At 38.7% G+C, this 25,125-nt stretch overlaps 1 protein-coding gene, 2 non-coding genes and 1 pseudogene across 3 annotated transcripts; 2 read left to right on the plus strand and 2 right to left on the minus strand.

Moving 5' to 3' along the window:
• Positions 1–6,728: 6,728 nt before the first annotated feature.
• LOC145774506 (nose resistant to fluoxetine protein 6-like) lies at positions 6,729–9,016 on the minus strand (annotated as a pseudogene).
• Positions 9,017–16,427: 7,411 nt separating this feature from the next.
• Positions 16,428–16,500, plus strand: Trnar-ucg (transfer RNA arginine (anticodon UCG)). The gene has a single exon. It is a non-coding gene; the product is annotated as a tRNA-Arg (tRNA).
• Positions 16,501–16,733: 233 nt separating this feature from the next.
• Positions 16,734–16,806, plus strand: Trnar-ucg (transfer RNA arginine (anticodon UCG)). The gene has a single exon. It is a non-coding gene; the product is annotated as a tRNA-Arg (tRNA).
• Positions 16,807–21,245: 4,439 nt separating this feature from the next.
• On the minus strand, positions 21,246–23,318 carry LOC145774507 (nose resistant to fluoxetine protein 6-like). Its single transcript, XM_082585764.1, has one exon. It carries the CDS (start codon positions 23,316–23,318, stop codon positions 21,246–21,248), a length of 2,073 nt encoding a protein of 690 aa, XP_082441890.1.
• Positions 23,319–25,125: the final 1,807 nt, after the last annotated feature.

Genomic DNA, 25,125 nt, shown 5'->3' on the forward strand with positions numbered 1-25,125 from the left:
GCAATGTCATGGATTGCATTCTTTCGAACGACTGGTGTGAACTTGAATGTAAATCTTATCTAACAGTTCGAAGTGAATTAGCTGTCATTGGCCGTCTTCTATTACGAGGTACACGTATTGTGATTCCAAAAACATTGAGACAACATGTTCTTACGTTAGCTCACGAGGGCCATCCTGGTATCGTTGTCATGAAGAGACGTCTTCGAACTAAAGTATGGTGGCCTGGCATAGACAAAGATGTCGATCGTTTTTGTAAAAATTGTTTTGGGTGTCAACTTGTTTCAAAACCTGTATCCCCTGAACCCATGAAACGTACCGAATTGCCGGAAGGACCCTGGCAAGATCTTGCTATTGATTTAATGGGACCTCTGCCTTCTGGTGATTATGTTTTTGTTGTGATCGATTATTTTAGTCGTTACTTTGAAATTGATGTTATGAAAACAGTTACTAGTGAAAAAGTGATTGGAAGTTTAAAGAAAATGTTTGCAACGCATGGTTTACCTTGTTCAATAACTTCTGATAATGGTCCGCAATTTATTAGCAACGAATTTCATTCATTTTTGAGCGAATGTGGAATATTGCATCGTAGAGTGACTCCATTGTGGCCTCAAGCCAACGGAGAAGTTGAAATTCAAAATCGCTCATTGCTTAAACGCATTAAAATTGCACAAGCTGAAGGAAAAAACTGGAAAAATGAATTGTATTCGTATTTACTTATGTATCGCTCTACACCACACTCAACGACTGGAGTTAGTCCAGCCGAATTGTTGTTCAAACGAAAATTGCGTACTAAGTTACCATGCATTGATCGTTCTTATGACCATGATTCTAAATCTGTTCGTGACAGAGATTCAGAAATGAAGGAAAAGGGAAAGTTATATGCTGATCTTAGACGTGGTGCAGTTCAAGCTGATATTAAACCTGGTGACACTGTACTATTGAAACAACATGGCCGTGATAAACTTTCTACTACCTTTCGTAAAGATCCGTTTATTGTCACAGAGAAACATGGTAATTGTGTGATTGTTGAAAATGATGACGCAAAGTATAAAAGAAACGTAACCCATGTTAAGAAATTTCATGATTCAAACAATGACCCAACCACTGATGTGTCTTCGAGACATAATGTCTCGACTGAGGCTTTCTCTGACTCAACTGATGTAATACCTGAACAAAATGTTTCGCCTGATAACCTTACTGACGCTGTTATTCTAACCAGGCCGCACCGCAACATCAAACCACCGCAACGGTTTAAAGACTTTGTTATGTAATTTACTGTGTTGTGTTTAGCCAGAACTGTTATGTTTAATTCTTGATCTGTTGACTACATTTCGAAATAGTGTTTGATTCTGAAAAGGAAAGAGATGTAGTGTCTGTGTATTTACATAATCTGTATTGGAAACCCGTAACGTGCTAGTATATAAATGACTCGTGTCTCGCTGTTTGGATTCTTTGTTCCGCCACGCAAATACAAGTGCTATGTTAAATCTGAACTATCAAGTTGTGTAAAGCAGGCTAGGCAGACACAACAATACCTCGTAATAGAAGACGGCCAATACTATGCCAAATAAAACTAGCAGTGGCATCGATGAAATACCATCCATAGATGTAAAGTCAACCCCAAGCAATATACTGCATGCTTTAACTCATATATTTAACTTATCTTTAACAAGTGGAAAATTCATAAATTCATTTAAGTTGGGGAAGGTGATACCTATCTTTAAAAAGGATAGCTGCAAAGATTCAAACAACTACAGACCAGTCAGCCTACTACCTGTTTTTTCAAAGATATTAGAAAGAATCATGTACAACAGATTATACTCGTTTTTAATTAGACACAATTTTTTCTATAACAATCAATTTGGTTTCAGAAAAAATCATTCCACAAGCCATGCTGCTTCAATGCTAATAGAAAGTATCACCAGTATACTCAATGACAACCATCTTGCATTAGGAATCTTTCTTGATTTATCTAAAGCATTTGACACCATTGACCATAAAATATTGCTAGCTAAATTATATCATTTCGGAATAAGAGGCGCGGCCTATGATTGGTTCATGAGTTACCTGAGTAACAGAACACAAAGAGTTGTTTTCAATGGCACACTATCTTCTAATGTTAACAACATATCTTTGGGTGTTCCACAAGGGTCTATCTTAGGCCCTCTTTTATTTCTGATTTATGTAAATGACTTTCGTAAATGCCTTCAACACGGAACTGCAATTATGTTTGCAGATGACACCACCATTATATATAAAAATAAAACCATTTCTACTGTATATGATCTGGCAAACCAAGAGCTTGTATGCATAGATCAATGGCTATCAACAAATCGATTGTCTCTAAATGTCACCAAAAACAAACATATATTATTTTCAAGTCAAGGTAGCAAGTCACTATCAATATCATGCAACCCACCCTTGAATATTCGAAAAAACTACATAGAACAAGTTGCCTCAATAAAGTTTCTGGGTCTGGGAATAATTGTAAGCGAGCATTTGTCACGGAAATCTCATATGGAAGTCTTGTTTCAAAAAATAAGATCAACACTCTGCGTGACAAAAAAAATTAAACCTTTCCTAAACAAACAAGCATTTCTCTCCATTTACCATTCTCTAGTTGAGAGTCAGATATTATATTGTATCTCAACATGGTGTCATGGAAACAAAACTACATTGCAAAAGTTACAACGTACATGCAATAACTTTCTTCGTACTGTATTTGATATTGACCGCAGAGAAAGCATAAAAGGTGTAATGGAACTCAATAATTTAAAATCAATTTACCACATGAAAAATACAGAGATTGCAACTTTCATGTTTAAATATTCAAAAAAGCTACTTCCCACAACATTCAATAATATAGTTATGTGTAAACAATCAAGCAGCCTAACAACAAGAAGTAACTCTCCATATATTCCTATATAGGCCTATTGCAGAATTGACACCTGCAAACAATCAATACGGTACATGGGGCCAACAGTTTGGAACAAGCTTCCAACTACCATAAGAAATGAATGTAAAACTGTAAAAGGCTTTAAATCAAAAATGAACAAGCTAAATCTTCCTTGAAATAATCCTATCTAAGTATTACATACACCAAACATACTAATATTTCTTTGCCCAGCAATGATAGGCCAATGTGTGTAGATTTATTAGCAAAATAGTAAGGTTGTAGGTACTCCTACTGGCTTTCTTGTTCTTGTGTTTATTGTCCACAGAAGTTCTACAGAGTCTGCAGAAGTTTTTCCATCCTCTTCGACCAATCGCCATCTCGGTGAAGCGGTGGCCAATGGCCATGTGCTCCAACCAGTTGTTTTCTTTTATATTAATGTCTTGGACTGGATCGTCATGCTATTATCTGTTTGTCTGCAATTTTTTCTACGTAATATGCCGAATTGGACTTTTTTTACTTTTATTTTGGTTTAACGTGTAAAGCATACGGTAGGCCTAACCCAAACTTCTCATATTACTGTGACATGCCACTACTACATCCCAGCTAGCGATGCCTGTCATTTTTGCATTAATTCAACGTTTGCTAACGTTGGATCGGTGTGGAGGTGACGAGTTTAGCTGACTGGGGTCTAAAATTATCGCTTTATCAACGCAACTTTGTAACAAAGCACGCTTGATATCTTCAAGACATAGCCTAAGTACTTTCCTGGGTATAATTGGATTTCCGCAAAATGATGATGTTGTTTTTGCTAGTTTGTTTTATTTGTTTTTGTTATTGTTTTCATGTCGTCAAGTTATGGCCTATCTATTTTGTGATTCGTGCAAGGCATGGTGCGTTGCGCTTGAAATGGTTTTGCCCGTGGTAGGATTTCTTTGTGGGGTTTTCTTTGCCTGCCTTGCTCTTATTTGCTATGAGCTAAACGCATCAAGACGTGTTCCCCTCACGACCATCAGCACTCTTGATAACGCACCATGGCCGATCTTCATAGCAACTGTCCATACAAATCTTAAATATATCAGCTAAAGCTATGTGGGCTAATAAAGCTATAGCCAATAAATTTATGTTTTTTATTTTATTTTTTTATTTTCCTTTTACATCTTAAATTTTTCTGAAGGTGTTGCAACCGTGCCAAATTTTTTTCAACTAAATAACTTACTTTGGTCACAAGCACGTTTTAACGTTCGCGTTTTGTCGCTTCTACCTTTTTCTCGACCTTTGCTATGTTGACTTGTTTTTGATATGATGGTCAGAAATAAAAACAACTGAACTGAACTGAACATAACAGATTCAAGTCGAACACAAAAGAATCGGCCCGTCACACTCAATTATAAGTAAGCGAATTCTTAAGTCAAATAAAAAATATGACTAACGATCAAATTATTCGATTTTTCAAGTTGTGCTGTTGAACAAATTGCAAAAGATTTTCGATGCTGTATTGTCAGATACATTATCTGCATCATGTGAAAATATGATTGATCTATCTTGCGTAGTTTTTGAGTTACACGAGCTTAAATAGCTTGTGTCGAACCAACCCCCCGTCCGCAGGTCAACTGGCCAAAAAAAGTCACAGGAAATTGGGTTAAGGTCTCCTCAGTGTGGTAAATCGTACACAAGGCAGGAACGCCTTATTACTATATAACTAATGATTTGTCCATTTGTGGTACGCAAGGAACCATATTTAGGTACTTTTAACCATCTTTCCAGAGTGCTTAAACTGCCGGAGCAATGAACTATTTTAACGTTATTTTCTAACGTATTTGAAGTAGTGGATTCAGGATACAGAAAAGAGTTTAGCCTATATTTTACACATAAAACTTTATGTTTTACCATTATTAATCACATTTATCATATTTTATCCACATGTAGATGGACATATTAAACAAATTTGCTTCTAAAAGGATTTAACAGTTAAGGACTTCCATTCAACAAAAACTTCAAATTAATTAAACTGTTTTGTCGATATCCTACAGAAACCAAAACTATTACAATTGCGAATGCTTCTCAACAAAACCAAGTCACTTTATTGTTGTAGTTTCAACCTTACTCATGTTGCATCACTGAAACGACTGACGAGTGCAAGTTAGGATGCAGGTACTGACACTTTACATACTGTAACCCTGACCTTGGTTCACACCATTGGTGAATAGGCTAATGTGTAACCTACCTGTCTGGTATTGCAGTGCCCATACTCGACCGGCCGACTAACAACGAGTTTTGTACTGTGACTGGATGCCTGACCCTAACTATGACAAACTACTTACCAATCCTTGCAGACATTCAGCCTACTGAGCTTTGCTAAAAAGGTCCTGACCTTTTGCCCACGCAAAACTTTCCATATCACCACAAGAATCCTTCCGGATACTGCAATAAAGAAACCCTCTGTACCGATTGCGCAGAAAGCAACACAGTTTTTTAGCGTTTATAGAACTAATGCAGTAATCCAGATAGAAGATATAGTACCACATTCCCATTCAAACGGAAGGAAGCGGTAAATAAAAAGAAAAACTCCCTTTTTAATAGTGAAAAAAAAAACTATGTCTGCTTCTTCATATGTTTTCTCCAATAGAATATTCGCAATGGTCACAACAGTTACACTCAGTAAAAGACAAAGTGCTTAGTCAGAATAATGGCCACCCATGTACCGGAGTATATACATTATACAGGCCACGTATAGATCGCCATGATCAGAACAATGTCATCGTACAACATCCCGCGAACTGTCATGAACAGCGTGAAATGTGATAAAAGCACGCTGTAACAAAAAATAGCCTATTGGTATTTCATTTGTTGTATTTTTAAAACGATATTAGGCTTAGGGTGGCTGCTTGACTAAAAGACCTTCCAGGTCACTTCGCAGCCACCTTTGGCAGTATCCCCACATTCTACGTGATCGTTTGTATTATTTGACCTTGCTTAGTGAATGTGTGTATTTATACTCGCAACACAATAAACGCCAATCAATCAATAATTGGGTAGACCAAGTGGCGACTGGTGGCTTCCTGAATTGGGGGTGGCTGCAAGCTGGCATATCCAGAAATTTTGGTGGGCGATATCCGACGAGGTTCGCCGAAGGCGACACCCACGCCAGGGGGTGTGGGGGTTTCCACACCCACAAAATGTTTTACAATTACATTGAATTTAGCGCATTTTGAGAGCATTTTAAAAAGAAATTTGAAAGTTGAATAACATTCAAAAATGCTGCTGTTCTATGCAAACTATGTTCTATGCACTTCGTCGTTTTCTCAATAGTTTGCTGTTCAAAGTTTATTGTCTGCAAATATTCATTGTCGATTGCCGGTCACTTCCCTTCTTGGCGTGATGCAGGTTTTTTTTCCTTTTAAAAATGCTGCACAATCCTCTGTATTTCAAATTGGTAAGTGCTGTGCACTTAGACTTGTAACCCTGGTGCGTGTTGAACAGGCGGTGGACTTCTGCAGATGACTTAGTTTCATACCAGAGTTGGACAATTTCAACTTTTGCTCAAGTGTGCACATTTTGCATACAATACTATAATACTTGTATACAATCTGAAAAACAAGACGAGCAAACACATCCAACCTCGTTGACTATGTTTACTTTTCAGATAGAAGTTATGCATCATTGAAATTTTATTGTTATGAATCGTTTACAAATATTTTCGATCTAAAATCTCTCAAAGCAATTTCCTTTTTTCACTTTGCATTGAAAAGTAGCGTGTAGTAGACGTAGGACCGAAGCAAATATTGGGCTTTTACGATACCACTACGTAGAAAAAGTAGTAGCCTAGAGCGCTTATTAAATCGCTACCAACCAAAGTAGTGCGTTTATGCCCACCTCTTTTTGTAACTTAAATTTCATGAAGTTATCTCTCGTAACAATTTATGAGTCTACAAAACATTTAGTAAAAGTTGAATGTCTGCAATATAGTTAACAAGATCAATTTGCAGGAAAATATTTGTTTGAAAGTCAACAAACCAGGTGAACATTTAAACAATAGTTTAATCAACCAAGCTTTTCACGCAAAATTTTAATCAATATTAACATCGGAAACTCTGTCAACATGGCAATGACATAAGCAAACAAGTAAGCTAAAACTAGAGTCGCCAGGAATAACATCATTAATGTTGGAATACTAAAGTGCATCAAGGTTTCTTGGTTCATCGTCAGCCACGCAATAATCATTAGGTGCACTAGGTACGCGCAGTAAGTCAACCTGCTCAATGGGATAAAGACTTTTCAACTGAGAAAGGTGTTAATTGGACCTCCATAACTATTTGCACAAGCTACAGTTAACCACGCCAACCCAACGCACCAAAGCGGTCTTGCAAAAGCGTAGTAAAGAGCAGCGAGTACATTGTTACTAACGTGTCCGTAAGAAAGTGATGGATACAGCCCAAACAACACAGCACAGTTGGTGCCAGTGGCAACTGTCCAACCTATTACGACAACCAGCTTTGACATCTTGATCTGTTTGTAAGTATGAAGAATGTAACCAGTTACAACTCCCACGATGTAGGCTCCAATTCTGTACCACGGTTTTGCATATATGTCGTCCAGGTATATGTTGGTGCGTGGCTGATAACGGATGTTGTTTCTGTATTTTGCAAAAGCAGGATATTTAAGAGATCCCTTACTTAGTCGATGCAACACATCAAGCACTAGGTCTTTGTTCGTGTAAGCGGACACGATGCCTGTCATGACAATGCTTGTTGTGACGGTCAGTACAGCGACTGCCACGCCAAATCGCTGATTTATATAAAACAAATACAAAAAAAGTGGAGAGAGTATATAAAATTGGAAGTCGTTAGCCAGATACCAACCCCAACCCAAACAGCTCTCATGAAAATCACTTGGAAATAGATTGTTAATGTAAAGCAGGTTGGTGTACCAGTATTTGGAACATTGTGAATGAATATTCTCTGCATAATAAAACCAAAATAAACCATTACCCAACTTTGGGTAAACACTCACAAACATAAAGATAACAAAAGCATATGCAGGAGTAAGTCTGATGTAGCGAATGAGATACATGGAAAAGATGTTGATTTTACCCTTTCGTTTTTCTACTGTTGGAAGATTGACGAAGATTACAAGAAGCCCGCTCAAAAAGAAAAACGTATCGACGGCTAAGAAAAGGAACCAACCCAGTAATTGGGAATGCCAGTGGTAAATGTAATAATTAACTACTTCTAATTGATTATCTGGTTTTTGAAGGAGAAAGATAAAAAAACTATGCCCAAGTATAATCCAGGCCATACTCAGGAAGCGCATTCCATAGATGCAGGTGATGTCTGTTGGCTTCTGCTCCGTGTCCAGCAGCCGCTTGGTGTTTTCAATGAGTGAAAATGACATGAACAATCGATATGGAATTCCATGTTTTGCTTGCTGAGTTGTTGGCAACAACGACGAACCCTCAACAGGAGCTGTAGCGACTTCTTCTTTTCTTCTTTTGATGCACTCACACAACGTAGATGCAAGAACAAGAAGGATTAACACAATCAAGAGGCAAAGTCCGCTGATATCTCTAGCTTCCCATTCGTCATTCTCTTTCGGACAACCAATCTTCGTCGAGTGCTTTCCAGATGAACTAGAAATTAATTTTCGAAGGGAATCATCACTACAAGTGTGAGGAAAGCAAAGTCCCATCGTAATTCCTTCAGTTAAATTTAAGTTAAGTATTTCGTCATGTTTTGGTTTACCGATATAGACATGGCAATATTTTCCACTGAAATTGTCAGCGCGTATATTCACACATTCATCATACCTTCCGAACCATCTTACATTGCCTTGGAATAAGCCACTTTCCAGTTTTCCTGAGGCATCAAGCGTTTTCAAAGCGTATAGCTTCGAGCGTTTGGCGTCATCAACAAGCTGTTGCAATGATTGAACACATCCATCCATATGGATGTCAGATGACAGTGGAAATGTTGTTTTAATTTTGAATAAATTTGATTCCAAAAAGTTCCAATAATCGATCCCATCGTGTAGTCCTTTCATAGGATTGTAGTCAAAGGTGGTTGTGTTTGCATTTGTTTCAAAGCAGAAAGCTAACAGAACAATTACCAGATAATAAAATATCATGATTCATCAAAAATAACTGTATTCAAATGACCTATCAATGGGTAGAAACAAAATCTAAAAAATGGCTTTATGTTTGTTCAATATGAGTAAAAATAACTGTGAATAACCTTAAGTAATATCAATTTCAATTGATGGTTTTTAATTTAACCCTATGCTCTGTGAGGGAATCTGTGGGGACTTGATACTTTTCAAAGCAGTATCACTACACAACCACGCGATCCACACCTTTGAAATTTTCTGACTTTTCTTAAAAATTATTCAAGTATTTATTCCGCTTTAAATGACATTGCTATTGTCTATAGTTTTAGAGATATGACATGATTTTCATTATATACTTTGATATTTTAGCTTGCTACTATAGCTAGTCCTCTTGTTTTCAAATTATGCGGATTAATAGGATTACTGAGCGCCACCGTGATGTGTGGAACTGGCAGATATCTCAAAAGTTGGCTTTGTTTTAAAGAATTCAACCGTAATGATTCCGCTTTTTGTTTGCAAACTCGAGTTTTGAGTTGCTTTGATTAATCTTTTAATTACATCTGAGTTTTTTTTATATTATCAGAGTGCATAAAATAAGCCATGCCAAAATATGTCATGTTACATTGTTTTCTATGGCCAATACATTTTGTTTCTAACTTATAACAAGAAGCAGTAGGACAATTCTTGACATAACTCAGTTTATCTCATAAAACAAACAGAGTGATGTGGTAAGTTTTTTGTTGATTTCTTGTCGGAAGCAACAAGAGGTGAGTTCTTGACCCGCCAATAAACTTCTGCATGTGCCGGTACACTTATATTCACATAAATATTTATGGATGTTGTTAAAATGTTTTATAAAAACGAGAGATTGAAGGATACTGAAAAGAACTTGACATCGGCTATCTAAACTGCTCTGCTTTTGTTGCTTGAGAAAATACAAATCTGTATTCAACCGCTAGCCAGACAACAAATCAGACACTTTTTACATCGATTCAACGTCTCTAGACGTTGAAACAATGTTAAAAACGAATGAACAGCCCCCTGGGATGTGCTGCAAAAAACAAAGTGCTTCTTGATCATGTAGGCTATAACCAAATTGGACAGTGCGAGTGTGAAAACTGAACTGAACACAATTGACACAAACGAAATGTGTACTAACGCTCATTGCTTGATTTTGTTATAATATCAAGTGATGACAGTACGTTTAAAAACGTGTAGACTATAACATGTGGCTCAAAAAGAGCTTGTCGGCTGCATAGCCGAGTGGTGAGAACACCTGAACGGCAATCGAGACGACGCCGGTTCGACGCCGCTCGGGAGCTTCCTTGCCTTCCCGTCCACTTAATCTAAATCTTCAACCACCGTGTGAAAGCCTGGATACGACATACAAAAAAAAACAAAAAAGAGCTTGAAACAGTTTCGTTTTACGGTAATTTTGTCTCATTCCTTGCAAATGTTGAGACAAAGCAAAAGATTTTTACAATGCCTCCGGCAAAACAACAAGCAAACGCAAGTCGGACGCCGATTACGATTTCATTGAAGCGTGGACGATGTCTACGCATAACAGATTCAAGTCGAACAGAAAAGAATCGGCCCGTCACACTCAATTATAAGTAAGCGATTTCTTAAGTCAAATAAAAAATATGACTAATGATCAAATTATTCGATTTTTCAAGTTGTGCTGTTGAACAAATTGCAAAAGATTTTCGATGTTGTATTGTCAGATACATTATCTGCATCATGTGAAAATATGATTGATCGATCTTGCGTAGTTTTTGAGTTACACGAGCTTAAAGAGCTTGTGTCGAACCAACCCCTCCGTCCGCAGGTCAACTGGCCAACAAAAGTCACAGAAAATTGGTTTAAGGTCTCTTTATTTATTTTTTTTTTAAGGTTTCCTCAGTGCAGTAAATCGTACACAAGGCAGGAACGCCTTATTACTATATAAGTAATGCAGCGTGGGATTTTTCCATTTGTGGTACGCAAGGAACCACATTTGGGTACTTTTAACCATCTTGCCAGAGTGCTTAAACTGCCGGAGCGATGAACTATTTTAACGTTATTTTCTAACGTATTTGAAGTAGTGGATTCAGGATACAGAAAAGAGTTTAGCCTATATTCTACACATAAAACTTTATGTTTTACCATTATTAATCACATTTATCATATTTTATCCACATGTAGATGGACATATTAAACGCATTTACTTCTAAAAAGATTTAACAGTTAAGGACTTCCATTCAACAAAAACTTCAAATTAATTAAACTGTTTTGTCGATATCCTACAGAAACCAAAACTATTACAATTGCGAATGCTTCTCAACAAAACCAAGTCACTTTATTGTTGTAGTTTCAACCTTACTCATGTTGCATCACTGAAAAGTCTGACGAGTGCAAGTTAGGATGCAGGTACTGACGCTTTACGTACTGTAACCCTGACCTTGGTTCACACCATTGGTGAATAGGCTATTGTGTAACCTACCTGTCTGGTATTGCAGTGCCCATACTCGACCGGCTGATTAACAACGAGTTTTGTATTGTAATTGATGTCTGACCCTAACTATGACAAACTACTTACCAATCCTTGCAGACATTCAGCCTACTGAGCTTTGCTAAAAAGATCCTGACCTTTTTTCCACGCAAAACTTTCCATATCACCACAAGCATCCTTCAGGATACTGCCATAAAAAAAAACCTCTGCACCGATTGCGCAGGAAGCAACACAGCTTTTTAGCGTCTGTACAACTAATACAGCAATTCAGATAGAAGATATGGTACCACATTCTCATTCAAACGGAAGGAAGCGGTTAATGAAAAGAAAAACTCCCTTTTTAAAAGTGAAAATAAAGTACTTCTGCTTCTTCATATGTTTTCTCCAATAGAATATTCGCAATGGTCAAAACCGTTACACTCAGTAAAAGACAAAGTTGTTAGTCTGAACAATGGCCACCCATGGACCGGAGTATAGGCCTATACAGGCCACCTATAGATCGCTGTAGTCAGAACAATGTTAATCGTGCAACATCTCGCGAACTGTCATGAACTTTAAAGGAGCGTGAAATGTGATAAAAGCACGTTGTAACAAAAAAAAAATAGCCTATTGGTCTTGCTGGTACAAGGTGGGGTGCTAGCCCCTCAGTGCTTAGAACATGTGGTTTAGCCTTAGTCTACGCCCCTGCTGAATACTGTGCTGCTACTTGGTGCAGAAGCGCCCATAGCCTACTAACCTTGTCGATGTGCCAATCAACAACTGCCTGCGAACTGTCACAGGTTGCCTTCGTCCAACTCCAACTGACTGCTTGCCTGTCCTTGCAAACATTGAGCCAGCTGCACTACGGCGCCAACGTGCTGTTCTTTCCCTGAGCCGTAAGGCCCTAAACTCCGGCCATCTGCTACACGCAACCACGCTGAAATGTCCACCAAAGCAGCGGCTAAAATCAAGAAAGCCATTTGTACGCGCTGCACACGACCTTCTGACAGCCTCTGGTGGAAGCCCTAGCAAACAGTGGTGCCACGCGGCGTGGAGTGAACAATGGTCAAGCAGCACATCCCCACTTCGCCAAGTATTCAGATCCCCACCCGAGAACCAGCTGGGCCATGGCCTCTCTAGACTTGCCTCATCAAAGCGTAACCGTTTGCTCACTGGTGTTGGACGCTATGGTGCAAACATGCTGCGCTGGGGCTTGGCAGAGAGTGCTGCTTGTGAGTGTGGTGAAAAGCAGACGGCGGCCCAAATTATGAAGGATTGCCGGCTATACAGACCACCTCATGGTATGGAGGGCCTAGTTTTTATAGATGACGACCCCAGGCAGTGGCTAACCAACGGATGCCCTGATATATAGCGACAACACGAGAGAGAGAAGCCTATTGGTATTTAATTTGTTGTATTTTTAAAACGATATTAGGCTTAAGGTGGCTGCTTGACTAGAAGACCTTCCAGGTCACTTCGCAGCCATATAATTGATAAGTGCTTCGCAGCCATATATTGATAAGTGCTGTGCACTTAGACTTGTAATCCTGGTGTGTGTTGAACAGGCGGAGGACTTCTGCAGGTGACTTAGTTTCATACAAGAATTGGACAATTTTCAACTTTTGCTCAAGCGTGCACATTTTGCATACAATACTATAATACTTGTATACAATCTGAAAAACAAGACATGCAAACAAATTCAACCTCGTTGACTATGTTTACTTTTTATTTTGTTTATTTATTTGTATCGGACAAGAATGTCCATATACGATCCACAAAAATATACACAAACAAAAGACAAACAGAAGTACATTCACAGTAGGGTGTACCATTTTTCAAAAAGTTTTTAGAAATTAGTGCGGCTATGTATCACGGGTTTCCACTTTTGTTAAAAAGTATTTTGGTGGAGTTTCAGAATTTTCCCGCCAAAACTGTGGTTCTGCCGCCATTTTGAAAAAATGGCGGCCGGATGAGATATCATGAAGATCTACAGCCTTAAACTGGCGCAATGTGATCATGTAATATGTCGATTACAGGGTTTTTGGGGTCAAAGAACACGAATCTGAAATCAAAAACGCTCTACGAGAACAATTTTGCAAAGTGAAGTTTTACCCCTTGAAATTAATGGTGAAATTTTACAGACATGGACACAACCTGATCAAGAATACCTCACGCCAGAATGAATAATCCTGAACTATTGTCAAACTTTTGAAATGACAACACGATTCATTTACAAACCATTTGAGTTAATCACTCTCAGACATGATCCATCCCTGTTTCTTCTGCATGCTATTCCTTTATTATCATCAACACAATACCAGAGTTAAGCAAACACCCAATTCACTAAATTTTTGACGAATTTCTTTGACAATTGAGTTTGGCTAACGTAGCATTTTGTAATCTGAAAACTGTTCTCTGTGCCTTTGCACAACAAGCAAGAGAGCTTGCCGGTGGCTCTCGTCCGAACACCTGCCAATAGAATCAGTGAATAGCTTAATCCCGCGTTCCGCAATATCGTTGACCACCCTTACGTTCAAAGTGAATTTGTTTGGTTTCTTATAAATTTTCGAAGTTTTTCCATTCTGATACTGGCATTTGTAGCCACTCTTAATCAGTAAGTTCCAAATTGCTTTCCCAATTGTGCCTCCAGCAATGTGCAAGCACCTTGCCACCTCCCTGAATTGGCTGCAGTCGTATCAAACAACATACCACCAATGGCACTTGTCACTCTCTATAGTCTTCTACCAACTTTATTACGGCCTGTTGCTGAGATAATCCGGTGCCGTCTGGTATCTCACTCCCAGCAGCTGCTTCATTTCTGCATTATCTTCATCATCAAAACTAACGCCAGACACATATATATACACAGTTAACCGTTCTGATGAAACATATCCTCTCATTTTTAGAATCTTACCGTCTCAGTGAAATATTTCCAAATCAGGGGCCTGGAACTCATCTCTGATATTTTGGGAGTGAGAGGACCTAGTCTTATTAGCCAGTATGAGCTATTGTGGCTGAGATATTAATATCAGACTTGTATGCCGGACGCTCGAGCCACAGCAGCCACGAACATTGTTCTTTGCCGATAGCTCAATCCAAGTCGATCAGATGTTAAAGCTGTAGGCAACATAATATTCATTTTCTTTCTCTTCCTTTCAGGAGTTTTCCAGTTGTCGCTTTATATTTCTTCATCTGTAGCGTACTCCAACTTCACTGTTTTAAGGTCAGCAACATCCTCTTTCTATTTCCTTTCACCAGCTGCACGTGTAGTTTTTCTCTAGCTAAATCCCATCTCTTCTGCAGAGCATCTGTGCACAATGCGCAACCTAATTGATCTCGCTGGAGCTGATTTTTCAGATGTTCCAGATCTGTCTCCCAGTCAATGATACCAGAATGCATGAGAATTGACTGCGAGGTAGTCTTAGATATATTCAGAGCATCCTTGAGCTTTTCTTCTATATCACGCTAACGTTTTTTAAATAAATCACTTTTATTCCTCTCACGCCTAGAATCAAGTTCTAGTTGATAACAAGTTTCATACAAACTCCTCAGATGCCGGTCTATATCCGCATTTTAACAATAACCTTACACGATTCCTTCTCTGTTCCAGATTGTTTCTCGTTCTTCTTACTAAATACCAAACCCACGCCAAAAATGATGTTTCCATACCTGGCGAATTTCCTCCCTTGCTATCACGATGGATTGGTTGATCGTTCTGTGACTTTCGTCTCTGAGGAACAACAGCCTAGCTAGAACGTCAGAGCTTTTAGGAAGCTTAGAAACACCTAGTCTGTGCTAGTGTTCCCAATGAGGAAGTACTTTCTTTTTAGTGTTTGTGCCAATGACGGGTATGCTTCACCGGCCGTCTCATTCAGTGGCATAACTGATCTGAATCTTGTAACTTGGGTAGGATCACTAGCTACTCTTCGAGTCACTGTTACTAATGAAGATCTTCGTCGTGTAGAATTAAGGCATTTACCCAGTTGGGAGAGTTTACTTCTGTTTTTCGAACCTTTTGGTTAAGGTTAAAATGACAATAAGATGCTCTTTTCATGTAAATCTGCAGTCCAAAACAGTGTGGTCACATCAATATGTCAAAATTCACTTTGCAAAATTGTTGACGTAGAGCGTTTTTGACTTCAGATTCGTGTTCTGTGACCCCAAAAACCCTGTAATCGACATATTACATGATCACATTGCGCCAGTTTAAGGCTGTAGATCTTCATGATATCTCATCCGGCCGCCATTTTTTCAAAATGGCGGCAGAACCACAGTTTTGGCGGGAAAATTCTGAAACTCCACCAAAATACTTTTTAACAAAAGTGGAAACCCGTGATACATAGCCGCACTAATTTCTAAAAACTTTTTGAAAAATGGTACACCCTAATTCACAGCAATGACGCTGAAGTAAGCAATAAATTAATTAATCAATCGTCCATTTCAGATCATGCGACCCATATCACACAAATAAACATGCGAAACAAAAATCAATTCAAAATGAAATATCATGCTTAATCTGTTTAAACACCCAGCTATAAAAAGAAATTTAAACTTCATTAATCGATAAATGTTAATATCACTACTGTGCCATAGCAGCCATCAAGGCTGTGTAACCGCATACATAATGGTATTATAATGAAGGAGGTAGTTTGAGCTACGATAGCAGTTCGACCTCATCAGGGAAGCAACAATAGAGTTTGACAATGATTCACATCTTCCAACAGAAGAAAGGCACATTTCCGTTGCAATGCATCAAATGCTACGATGTTACACAAGACTTGATGTTCACTTACGCTATAATGTTTGGGCAAATTGTAAACAATTCTAAATGCATTATTGAATGCAACACGCAAGCAATTGATGTCACGGTGGTGATAATTTCCCCACACATGACCTGCTGCATATCAACTGATCCAACGATGCTTGATGGTTGATCAAGGAGAGATGAATAACATCTCCATCGACCGCATGGCCTAATGCATAAGGCGTCTGACTTCGAATCAGAAGATTGGGGGTTCGAGTCCCTCTGTGGTCCCTTTTTAATCCATTTACTGTAAAAAAGGTGGCACGACTTTTCAACACTCAATCATCTGGACAGATTTAAAAACCAAAACTCACCAACCTGTCTAAATTGCAAAAAAGCAGGCAAAATGTTGATCATTTGATTTTAGTGTAGACTTTTCGTGGACTGCAATCGCCTCCAATCGGTCCGTGAAAATAATACAAATTTACGTTCATCAAAGTTGATGTAATCGTTGAATTTTCGTCGGCCGCATGGCCTAATGGATAAGGCGTCTGACTTCGAATCAGAAGATTGGGGGTTCGAGTCCCTCTGTGGTCAATTTTTTTAATTGATTTACTTTGAAAAAAGGTGACACGACTTTTTAACATTTCAAATCCTATGGACATAATAAATGATTTAAAATCAATTCCGCAACCTTAGCCTACATTTGTCAAGTACTCATTGTATTTAGTAGGGAGCACGAAAACGAAGCCATCTTGCAACGGTGTTGTGTATCCCCTGGATGGGGTGAGATGTGATTGAAATAAAAAACTCCTGGAAATATTAGACCATCTTCTGGATGCTTAGGATAAAGCAGCTCAAGGGCCGCATACTATGCTCTTCGTGCGAACACGAATATTCGTCATTCGTAAGCCGTTCGTGTTTAAATATTTTCTTCGGAAAGCTTTGTGCGACTATTTTGAAACTCGAAGATTTTAATTTTAGCAAAATGTTTTACAAACAGTCAAAATTTCTTTAGATTAGTTGCACAAATAAAAACAAAATGGTAGGCTACTGTGTGCTTTCAGGGGTTTTAACAGTAGGCTACTGTGTGCTTTCAGGGGCGTATCCAAATGGGGAGGGGCTTGGGTGAGCAATCATTCTCCAAACATAAGACTCAATTCCACCGATGAAAGTTGATTGCGATCACTGAATTTTCGTCAGCCGCATGGCCTAATGGATAAGGCGTCTGACTTCGAATCAGAAGATTGGGTGTTCGAGTCTCTCTGTGGTCACTTTTTTAATCCATTACTATTCCAACCGGACAGACGTGTGCTAGAGAAGTTCTCCCGGTCCCAACATCGACCCTCGCTCATCACGACTCCTACGCTCACAAAGCCTGTTAAGAGATGGAACTTCAGAATAGCTAACTGGTAGTACTATTGCCTCCTCAGCAACGAAGCCACACAATATGACCCAAGACATTGAGGACAGTTTTTCGGCTAAAAAGAAGGCTGGCTTCGTGTTTGTTGATCTCACGGCTGCCTATGATACCGTATGGCATAGCGGCCTTACCTGCAAGGTACTCCGTCTGCTCCCTGACAGGCACATGGTCCATATGATGATGGAACTTGTGCAAAACCGCAGTTTTACCCTCTCAACCGGTAGCGGTCGTCGAAGCAGACTACGCCGACTTAAAAACGGCGTCCCACAGGGCTTAGTCTCGGCTCCTCTCCTGTTCAACATATACACCTATGACTTGCCCCCACCACCTCCAGGCATTATGCTTACGCAGACGACCTGGCACTCCTGCACTCAGCGGGAAATTGGCAGTCAGTGGAGAGGAACCTTAGCCAAGACATGCAAACAATATCAGCATACTTCCAGATATGGAGGCTACAGCTCAGCAAGGCAAAGACAGTGTCCGCGGCCTTAGACCTTAACAACCGAGAGGCACAGCGTGAAATCAACATTGATGGGGAGCACCTGCCCTACTGTGCCAAACCTACTTATCTCGGCATAACTCTGGACAGGCCACTCACGTTCCGCCGACACTTGGAGTTACTGCACAAAAACTTTCTGCACGCGTCGCACTTTTGAGGCGATTGGCGGGATCCGGCTGGGGAGCTGATGCCAAAACTCTTCGTACATTTGAACTAAAATAATTGCTTGCTTGCAGAATAATTAATGCCTTGCAGAAGCTGGATTCTTTCATCTCATCAAATCAGACTAGATGAAATATTTTTTATACGCGATAAAATAGCATGGTTGGCGAAAGAAAGATGAATCTTGGTTTGTACATGCAAAGTGGAACCTTCTGTAAATAGAATTCACCTTAACAAATTCAACGGAATTTTTAACAACAACCATCAACCAAACCTCATTTTGACTTAAAAATAATAATAATTGGTTGAAACTACTCTGAAAATCAAATGTTGAATCAGCTAGAAAATTTTTACCCATTATACAGTAATAGCCTACAAAACAAACAAACCATGATAACCTGCGCTAAAACTTCTTCTTCTTCGTTTGAACCTTCTTCGCCACTCCAAGGGTCGAGGGGCTCTGCCTTTTACCACCCCTGGGCAGTGGCGGCGACGCGGTCTAGATGTTTGGGCTAAAACTAATAATATGTAAGAAAATAAAAGCTTAAGAGCGCCACCGTATGGTGGAAACAATGCTACTTCGTTACCGATGCCACAACTTTTGCGTAATCCATGTCAGTTGCTCTCAATGTGGTGAAAGAGATTGTCCGCCCCGTTACCTCAATGGTTACGCGCTCGGCTCAAGATCACGCGGCGCTGGTTCGACTCTCGGGGTGTGCGCTTGAACAGCGCATTTCAGGACTGCTCTCCATTCAGCGGCACCTAGTGAATGGAATAATTCCCTGGCAACAAAACTTCAACAATCTGAAAACTTCAATCTGCCAATCTCGGTAACCGGCCCTGCGTCAAAAGCCTCTACAAGTATGCGAAACTACCAGGAATAATCTATCAAGCTTTGTCAGTCCGAGAATAAAGATTCAAAACCAATCAATAAGAAGCCGGGTATTTTCCTGGAGATGTATGCTTGCGCTGTGTAATTTTAGACTTTTCTCTGTCGTATTAGAATGAGTTTTTGCTTTCATTGGTTGGATTTCAGGTGATGCTTACCGATAGGTTTTTAAATGAACTTCTGAGTGTTGTATTATTTTCAATTTTCTTTTTAACTGCTTGCAGTAATTATGAGACAACAAGATTTGCTGAACATGAAAAAGAAATTCAAATTAGACGATCCCTTTTGCATAAAAGAGCCACACAAATGAACACCCAGCACAAATCGAATATAATGCTAATATAATGAGAATGAAAACAATCAATTTTTAACGCAAATTAAATGATATGAGATGTTCTACTGGTGCAAATTTAATTAAGCTTAATTTGCACCAGAAGAACATCTCATATCATTAAATTTAATGCCTGGTGAACAGCCTCATTCAATTTTTAGCGCAAAGTTATGATTTGACAGGTGGACGACTTTATAACAAGTGGAATTTATTTTTAGTGACATCACACAGAGCACAGAGTTGTCCTTTAATTATCTTTCTTTTTTTGCAAGTTTTCATCAAATTTTAATTTGCTGTTTTATTGAACAAAACTTTATGAGTTTTAGTTTGCAATTGTACAAAACAAAAGATGAAATTTGGGAAACGTATGATGACACCATTGTCAGACCAGCTACACCACCTGGATGTTGAATGTAGGCTAAGGTGAACGAGAAGGATACCAAGGAAAACGAAAACAAACTTGGAGAGATGTTGTACAGCTGGGAGCTGACTAGTCAAGCATCGAATAGTAAAAAGAATCCCAAAGGAAGTAACAACTGAAAGTTCCTTTTTGTAACCGAACATATGTTGTCCTTTAAATAATTTTCTTTTGCAAGTCTATACAAAATAATTTTTAATTTGATTGAACAAAGCTTTAGAAATTTTGATTTGCGATTTTATAAAACAAAAGATGAAGTTTGGAAAACATACGTTGAGACGATTGTCAGACATCTATTGGGTGTTGAAGGTGGTCAGAAGATGATTGGTCCGCCACGATAGCTAAGTTGGTTTGCGCGTGACTTTGTGAACGAAGAATCTTTAAGGTCACGCAGCGCTGGTTCGACTCTCGAGGTGTGCGCTTGAGCAACGTATTCTAAGGACTGCTCTCCATTCAGCGGAAGATAATGGATAGAGTACTTCCCTGGCAACAACACTTCAACAATCGGAAACTTCACTCTGTCAATCTCGCTAACCGGCCCTTCGTCAAGGGCCTCTACAATTATGCAAAACTACTAGAAATAACCTAAGGCTTTGTCAGTCCGTGGATAAAGATTCAAAACCAACCAACAGCCGTTGAGAGCAAATATATTTTATTGTTTGAAATATAGAGTGTGTTTAAAAATAGAGCTTCTGAATGCAGCCATAAATTTATCAAACGCAATTCAACATGTAATACAATGTCGTTAAAACGTTTTAATAATATTGAATACACTTTTCTATTTGAATAAGGACCTTCTGATAATCTTCATTTAGGTGAACCAGGCTGTCAGGGGTTTAGATAGTAATAACTATATTTGATTTAATATTGAACACATATGTTTTGGGAGAGCAAGATAAAACTTTGTGTGAACGATTGCTATGAAACAGACGTTTAGTTGAAATTTTATTGTCATGCATCGTTTAAAAATCTATTCGATTAAAAATCTCTCAAAGCAATTTCTTTTTTTCACTTTGCATTGAAAAGTAGCGCGTAGTAGACGTAGGACCGTAGCAAATATTGGGCTGTTACGATACCACTACGTAGAAAAAGTAGTAGCCTAGAGCGCTTATAATATCGCTACCAACCAAAGTGGTGCGTTTATGCCCACCTCTTTTTGTAACTTAAATTTCATCAAGTTATCTCTCGTAACAATTTATGAGTCTACAAAACATTTAGTAAAAGTTGACAGTCTGCAATATAGTTAATAAGATCAATTTGCAGGAAAACATTTGTTTGAAAGTCAACAAACTAGGTGAACATACAATAGTTTAATCAACCAAGCTTTTCACGCAAAATTTTAATCAATATTAACATCGGAAACTCTGTCAACATGGCAATGACATAAGCAAACAAGTAAGCTAAAACTAGAGTCGCCAGGAATAACATCATTAATGTTGGTATACTAAAGTGCATCAAGGTTTCTTGGTTCATCGTCAGCCACGCAATAATCATTAGATGCACTAGGTATGCACAGTAAGTCAACCTGCTCAATGGGATAAAGACGTTCCAACTGAGAAAGGTGTTAATTGGACCTCCATAACTATTTGCACAAGCTACAGTCAACCACGCCAACCCAACGCACCAAAGCGGTCTTGCGAAAGCGTAGTAAAGAGCAGCGAGTACATTGTTACTAAAGTGTCCGTAAGAAAGTGATGGATACAGCCCAAACAACACAGCACAGTTGGTGCCAGTGGCAACTGTCCAACCTATTACGACAACCAGCTTTGACATCTTGATCTGTTTGTAAGTATGAAGAATATAACCAGTTAAAACTCCCACGATGTAGGCTCCAATTCTGTACCACGGTTCTGCATATATGTCGTCCAGGTATATGTTGGTGCGTGGCTGATAACGGATGTTGTTTCTGTATTTTGCAAAAGCAGGATATTCAAGAGATCCCTTACTTAGTCGATGCAACATATCAACCACTGGGTCTTTGTTTGTGCAAGCGGACACGATGCCTGTCATGACAATGCTTGTTGTGACGGTCAGTACAGCGACTGCCACGCCAAATCGGTGATTTATATAAAACAAATACAAAAAAAGTGGAGAGAGTATATAAAATTGGAAGTCGTTAGCCAGATACCAACCCCAAGACATACAGCTCTCATGAAAATCACTTGGAAATAGATTGTTAATGTAAAGCAGGTTGGTGTACCAGTATTTGGAACATTGTGAATGAATGTTTTTCACAAGGGTAAACCAAAATAAACCATTACCCAACTTTGGGTAAACACTCACATACATGAAAATAACGAAAGCATATGCAGGAGTAAGTCTAATGTACCGAATGAGATACATAGAAAAGATGTTGATTTTACCCTTTCGTTTTTCTACTGTTGGAAGATTGACAAAGATTACAAGAAGCCCGCTCAAAAAGAAAAACGTATCGACGGCTAAGGATTGGGTTCCGAGCAATTGGGCATGCCAGTGGTAAATGTAATACTTAACTTCTTCTAATTGATTATCTACTTGTTGTAGAATGTTTAAAAAACTATGAATAAGCATAATCCAGGTCATACTCAGGAAGCGCATTCCATAAATGCAGGTGATGTCTGTTGGCTTCTGCTCCGTGTCCAGCAGCCGCTTGGTGTTTTCAATGAGTGAAAATGACATGAACAATCGATGTGGAATTCCATGTTTTGCTTGCTGAGTTGTTGGCAACAACGACGAACCCTCAACAGGAGCGGTAGCGACTTCTTCTTTTCTTCTTTCGATGTACTCACACAACGTAGATGCAAGAACAAGAAGGATTAACACAATCAAGAGGCAAAGTCCGCTGATATCTCTAGCTTCCCATTCGTCATACTCTTTCGGACAACCGATCTTCGTCGAGTGCTTTCCAGATGAACTAGAAATTAATTTTCGAAGGGAATCATCACTACAAGTGTGAGGAAAACAAAGTCCCATCGTAATTCCTTCAGTTAAATTTAAGTTAAGTACTTCGTCATGTTTTGGTTTACCGATATAGACATGGCAATATTTTCCACTGAAATTGTCAGCACGTATGTTCACACATTCATCATATCTTCCGAACCATCTTTCATTGCCTTGGAATAAGCCACTTTCCAGTTTTCCTGAGGCATCAAGCGTTTTCAAAGCGTATAGCTTCGAGCGTTTGGCGTCATCAACAAGCTGTTGCAATGATTGAACACATCCATCCATATGGATGTCAGATGACAGTGGAAATGTTGTTTTGATTTTGAATAAATTTGATTCCAAAAAGTTCCAATAATCAATCCCATCGTGTAGTCCTTTCATAGGAATGTAGTCAAAGGTGGTTGTGTTTGCATTTGTTTCAAAGCAGAAAGCTAACAGAACAATTACCAGATAATAAAATATCATGATTCATAAAAAATAACTGTATTCAAATGACCTATCAATGGGTAGAAACAAAATGCAAAAAAATGGCTTTATGTTTGTTCAATATGAGTAAAAATAACTGTGAATAACCTTAAGTAGTATCAATTTCAATTGATGGTTTTTAATTTAACCCTATGCTCTGTGAGGGAATCTGTGGGGACTTGGTACTTTTCAAAGCAGTATCACTACACTACCACGCGATCCACACCTTTAAAATTTTCTGACTTTTCTTAAAAATTATTCAAGTATTTATTTCGCTTTAAATGACATTGCTATTGTCTATAGTTTTAGAGATATGACATGATTTTCATTATATACTTTGATATTTTAGCTTGCTACTATAGCTAGTCCTCTTGTTTTCAAATTATGCGAATTAATAGGATTACTGAGCGCCACCGTGATGTGTGGAACTGGCAGATATCTCATAAGTTGGTTTTGTTGTAAAGCATTCAACCGTAATGATTCCGCTTTTTGTATGCAAACTCGAGTTTTGAGTTGCTTTGATTAATCTTTTAATTACAACTGAGTTTTTTTTAAATTATCAGAGTGCATAAAATAAGCCATGCCAAAATATGTCATGTTACATTGTTTTCTATGGCCAATACATTTTGTTTCTAACTTATAACAAGAAGCAGTAGGACAATTCTTGACATAACTCACTTTATCTCATAAAACAAACAGAGTGATGTGTTAAGTTTTTTGTTGATTTCTTGTCGGAAGCAACAAGAGGTGAGTTCTTGACCCGCCAATAAACTTCTGCATGTGCCGGTACACTTAAATTCACATAAATATTCATGGATGTTGTTAAAATGTTTTATAAAAACGAGAGATTGAAGGATACTGAAAATAACTTGACATCGGCTATCTAAACTGCTCTGCTTTTGTTGCTTGAGAAAATACAAATCTGTATTCAACCGCTAGCCAGACAACAAATCAGACACTTTTTACATCGATTCAACGTCTCTAGACGTTGAAACAATGTTAAAAACGAATGAACAGCCCCCTGGGATGTGCTGCAAATTACAAAGTGCTTCTTGATCATGAATAACCAAATTGGACAGTGCGAGTGTGAAAACTGAACTAAACACAATTGACACAAACGAAATGTGTACTAACGCTCATTGCTTGATTTTGTTATAATATCAAGTGATGACAGTACGTTTAAAAACGTGTAGACTATAACATGTGGCTCAAAAAGAGCTTGTCGGCTGCATAGCCGAGTGGTGAGAACACCTGAACGGCAATCGAGACGACGCCGGTTCGACGCCGCTCGGGAGCATGCATGCTGCTGTGTCTGTGGCAGGACACTTAAAGGCATGCCTGAAGGTGGACACGAAGATTGGCTTCCTTGCCTTTCCGTCCATTTAATCTAAATCTTCAACCACCGTGTGAAAGCCTGGATACGACATACAAAAAAAAACAAAAAAGAGCTTGAAACAGTTTCGTTTTACGGTAATTTTGTCTCATTTCTTGCAAATGTTGAGACAAAGCAAAAGATTTTTACAATGCCTCCGGCAAAACAACAAGCAAACGCAAGTCGGACGCCGATTACGATTTCATTGAAGCGTAGACGATGTCTACGCATAACAGATTCAAGTCGAACACAAAAGAATCGGCCCGCCACACTCAATTATAAGTAAGCGATTTCTTAATAGACGAGTCAATATACGGAAAAAAGGCACCTAACCCCAAAAAAATTGATACAAAAGGTTTTTCAACGGATTTTGTTACCAATGGGCATACTAAATAACATACTAAAAGTCTACCAAAATCGGACCTCCAGAAAGGC

This window comes from Aplidium turbinatum, chromosome 7 (genome assembly GCF_918807975.1).
Source record: "Aplidium turbinatum chromosome 7, kaAplTurb1.1, whole genome shotgun sequence".
NCBI lineage: Eukaryota > Metazoa > Chordata > Ascidiacea > Aplousobranchia > Polyclinidae > Aplidium > Aplidium turbinatum.

Excerpts from the sequence above, each read along its gene's own strand:
- LOC145774507 (XM_082585764.1), bottom strand. The coding sequence starts at position 23,318 with ATGATATTTTATTATCTGGTAATTGTTCTGTTAGCTTTCTGCTTTGAA.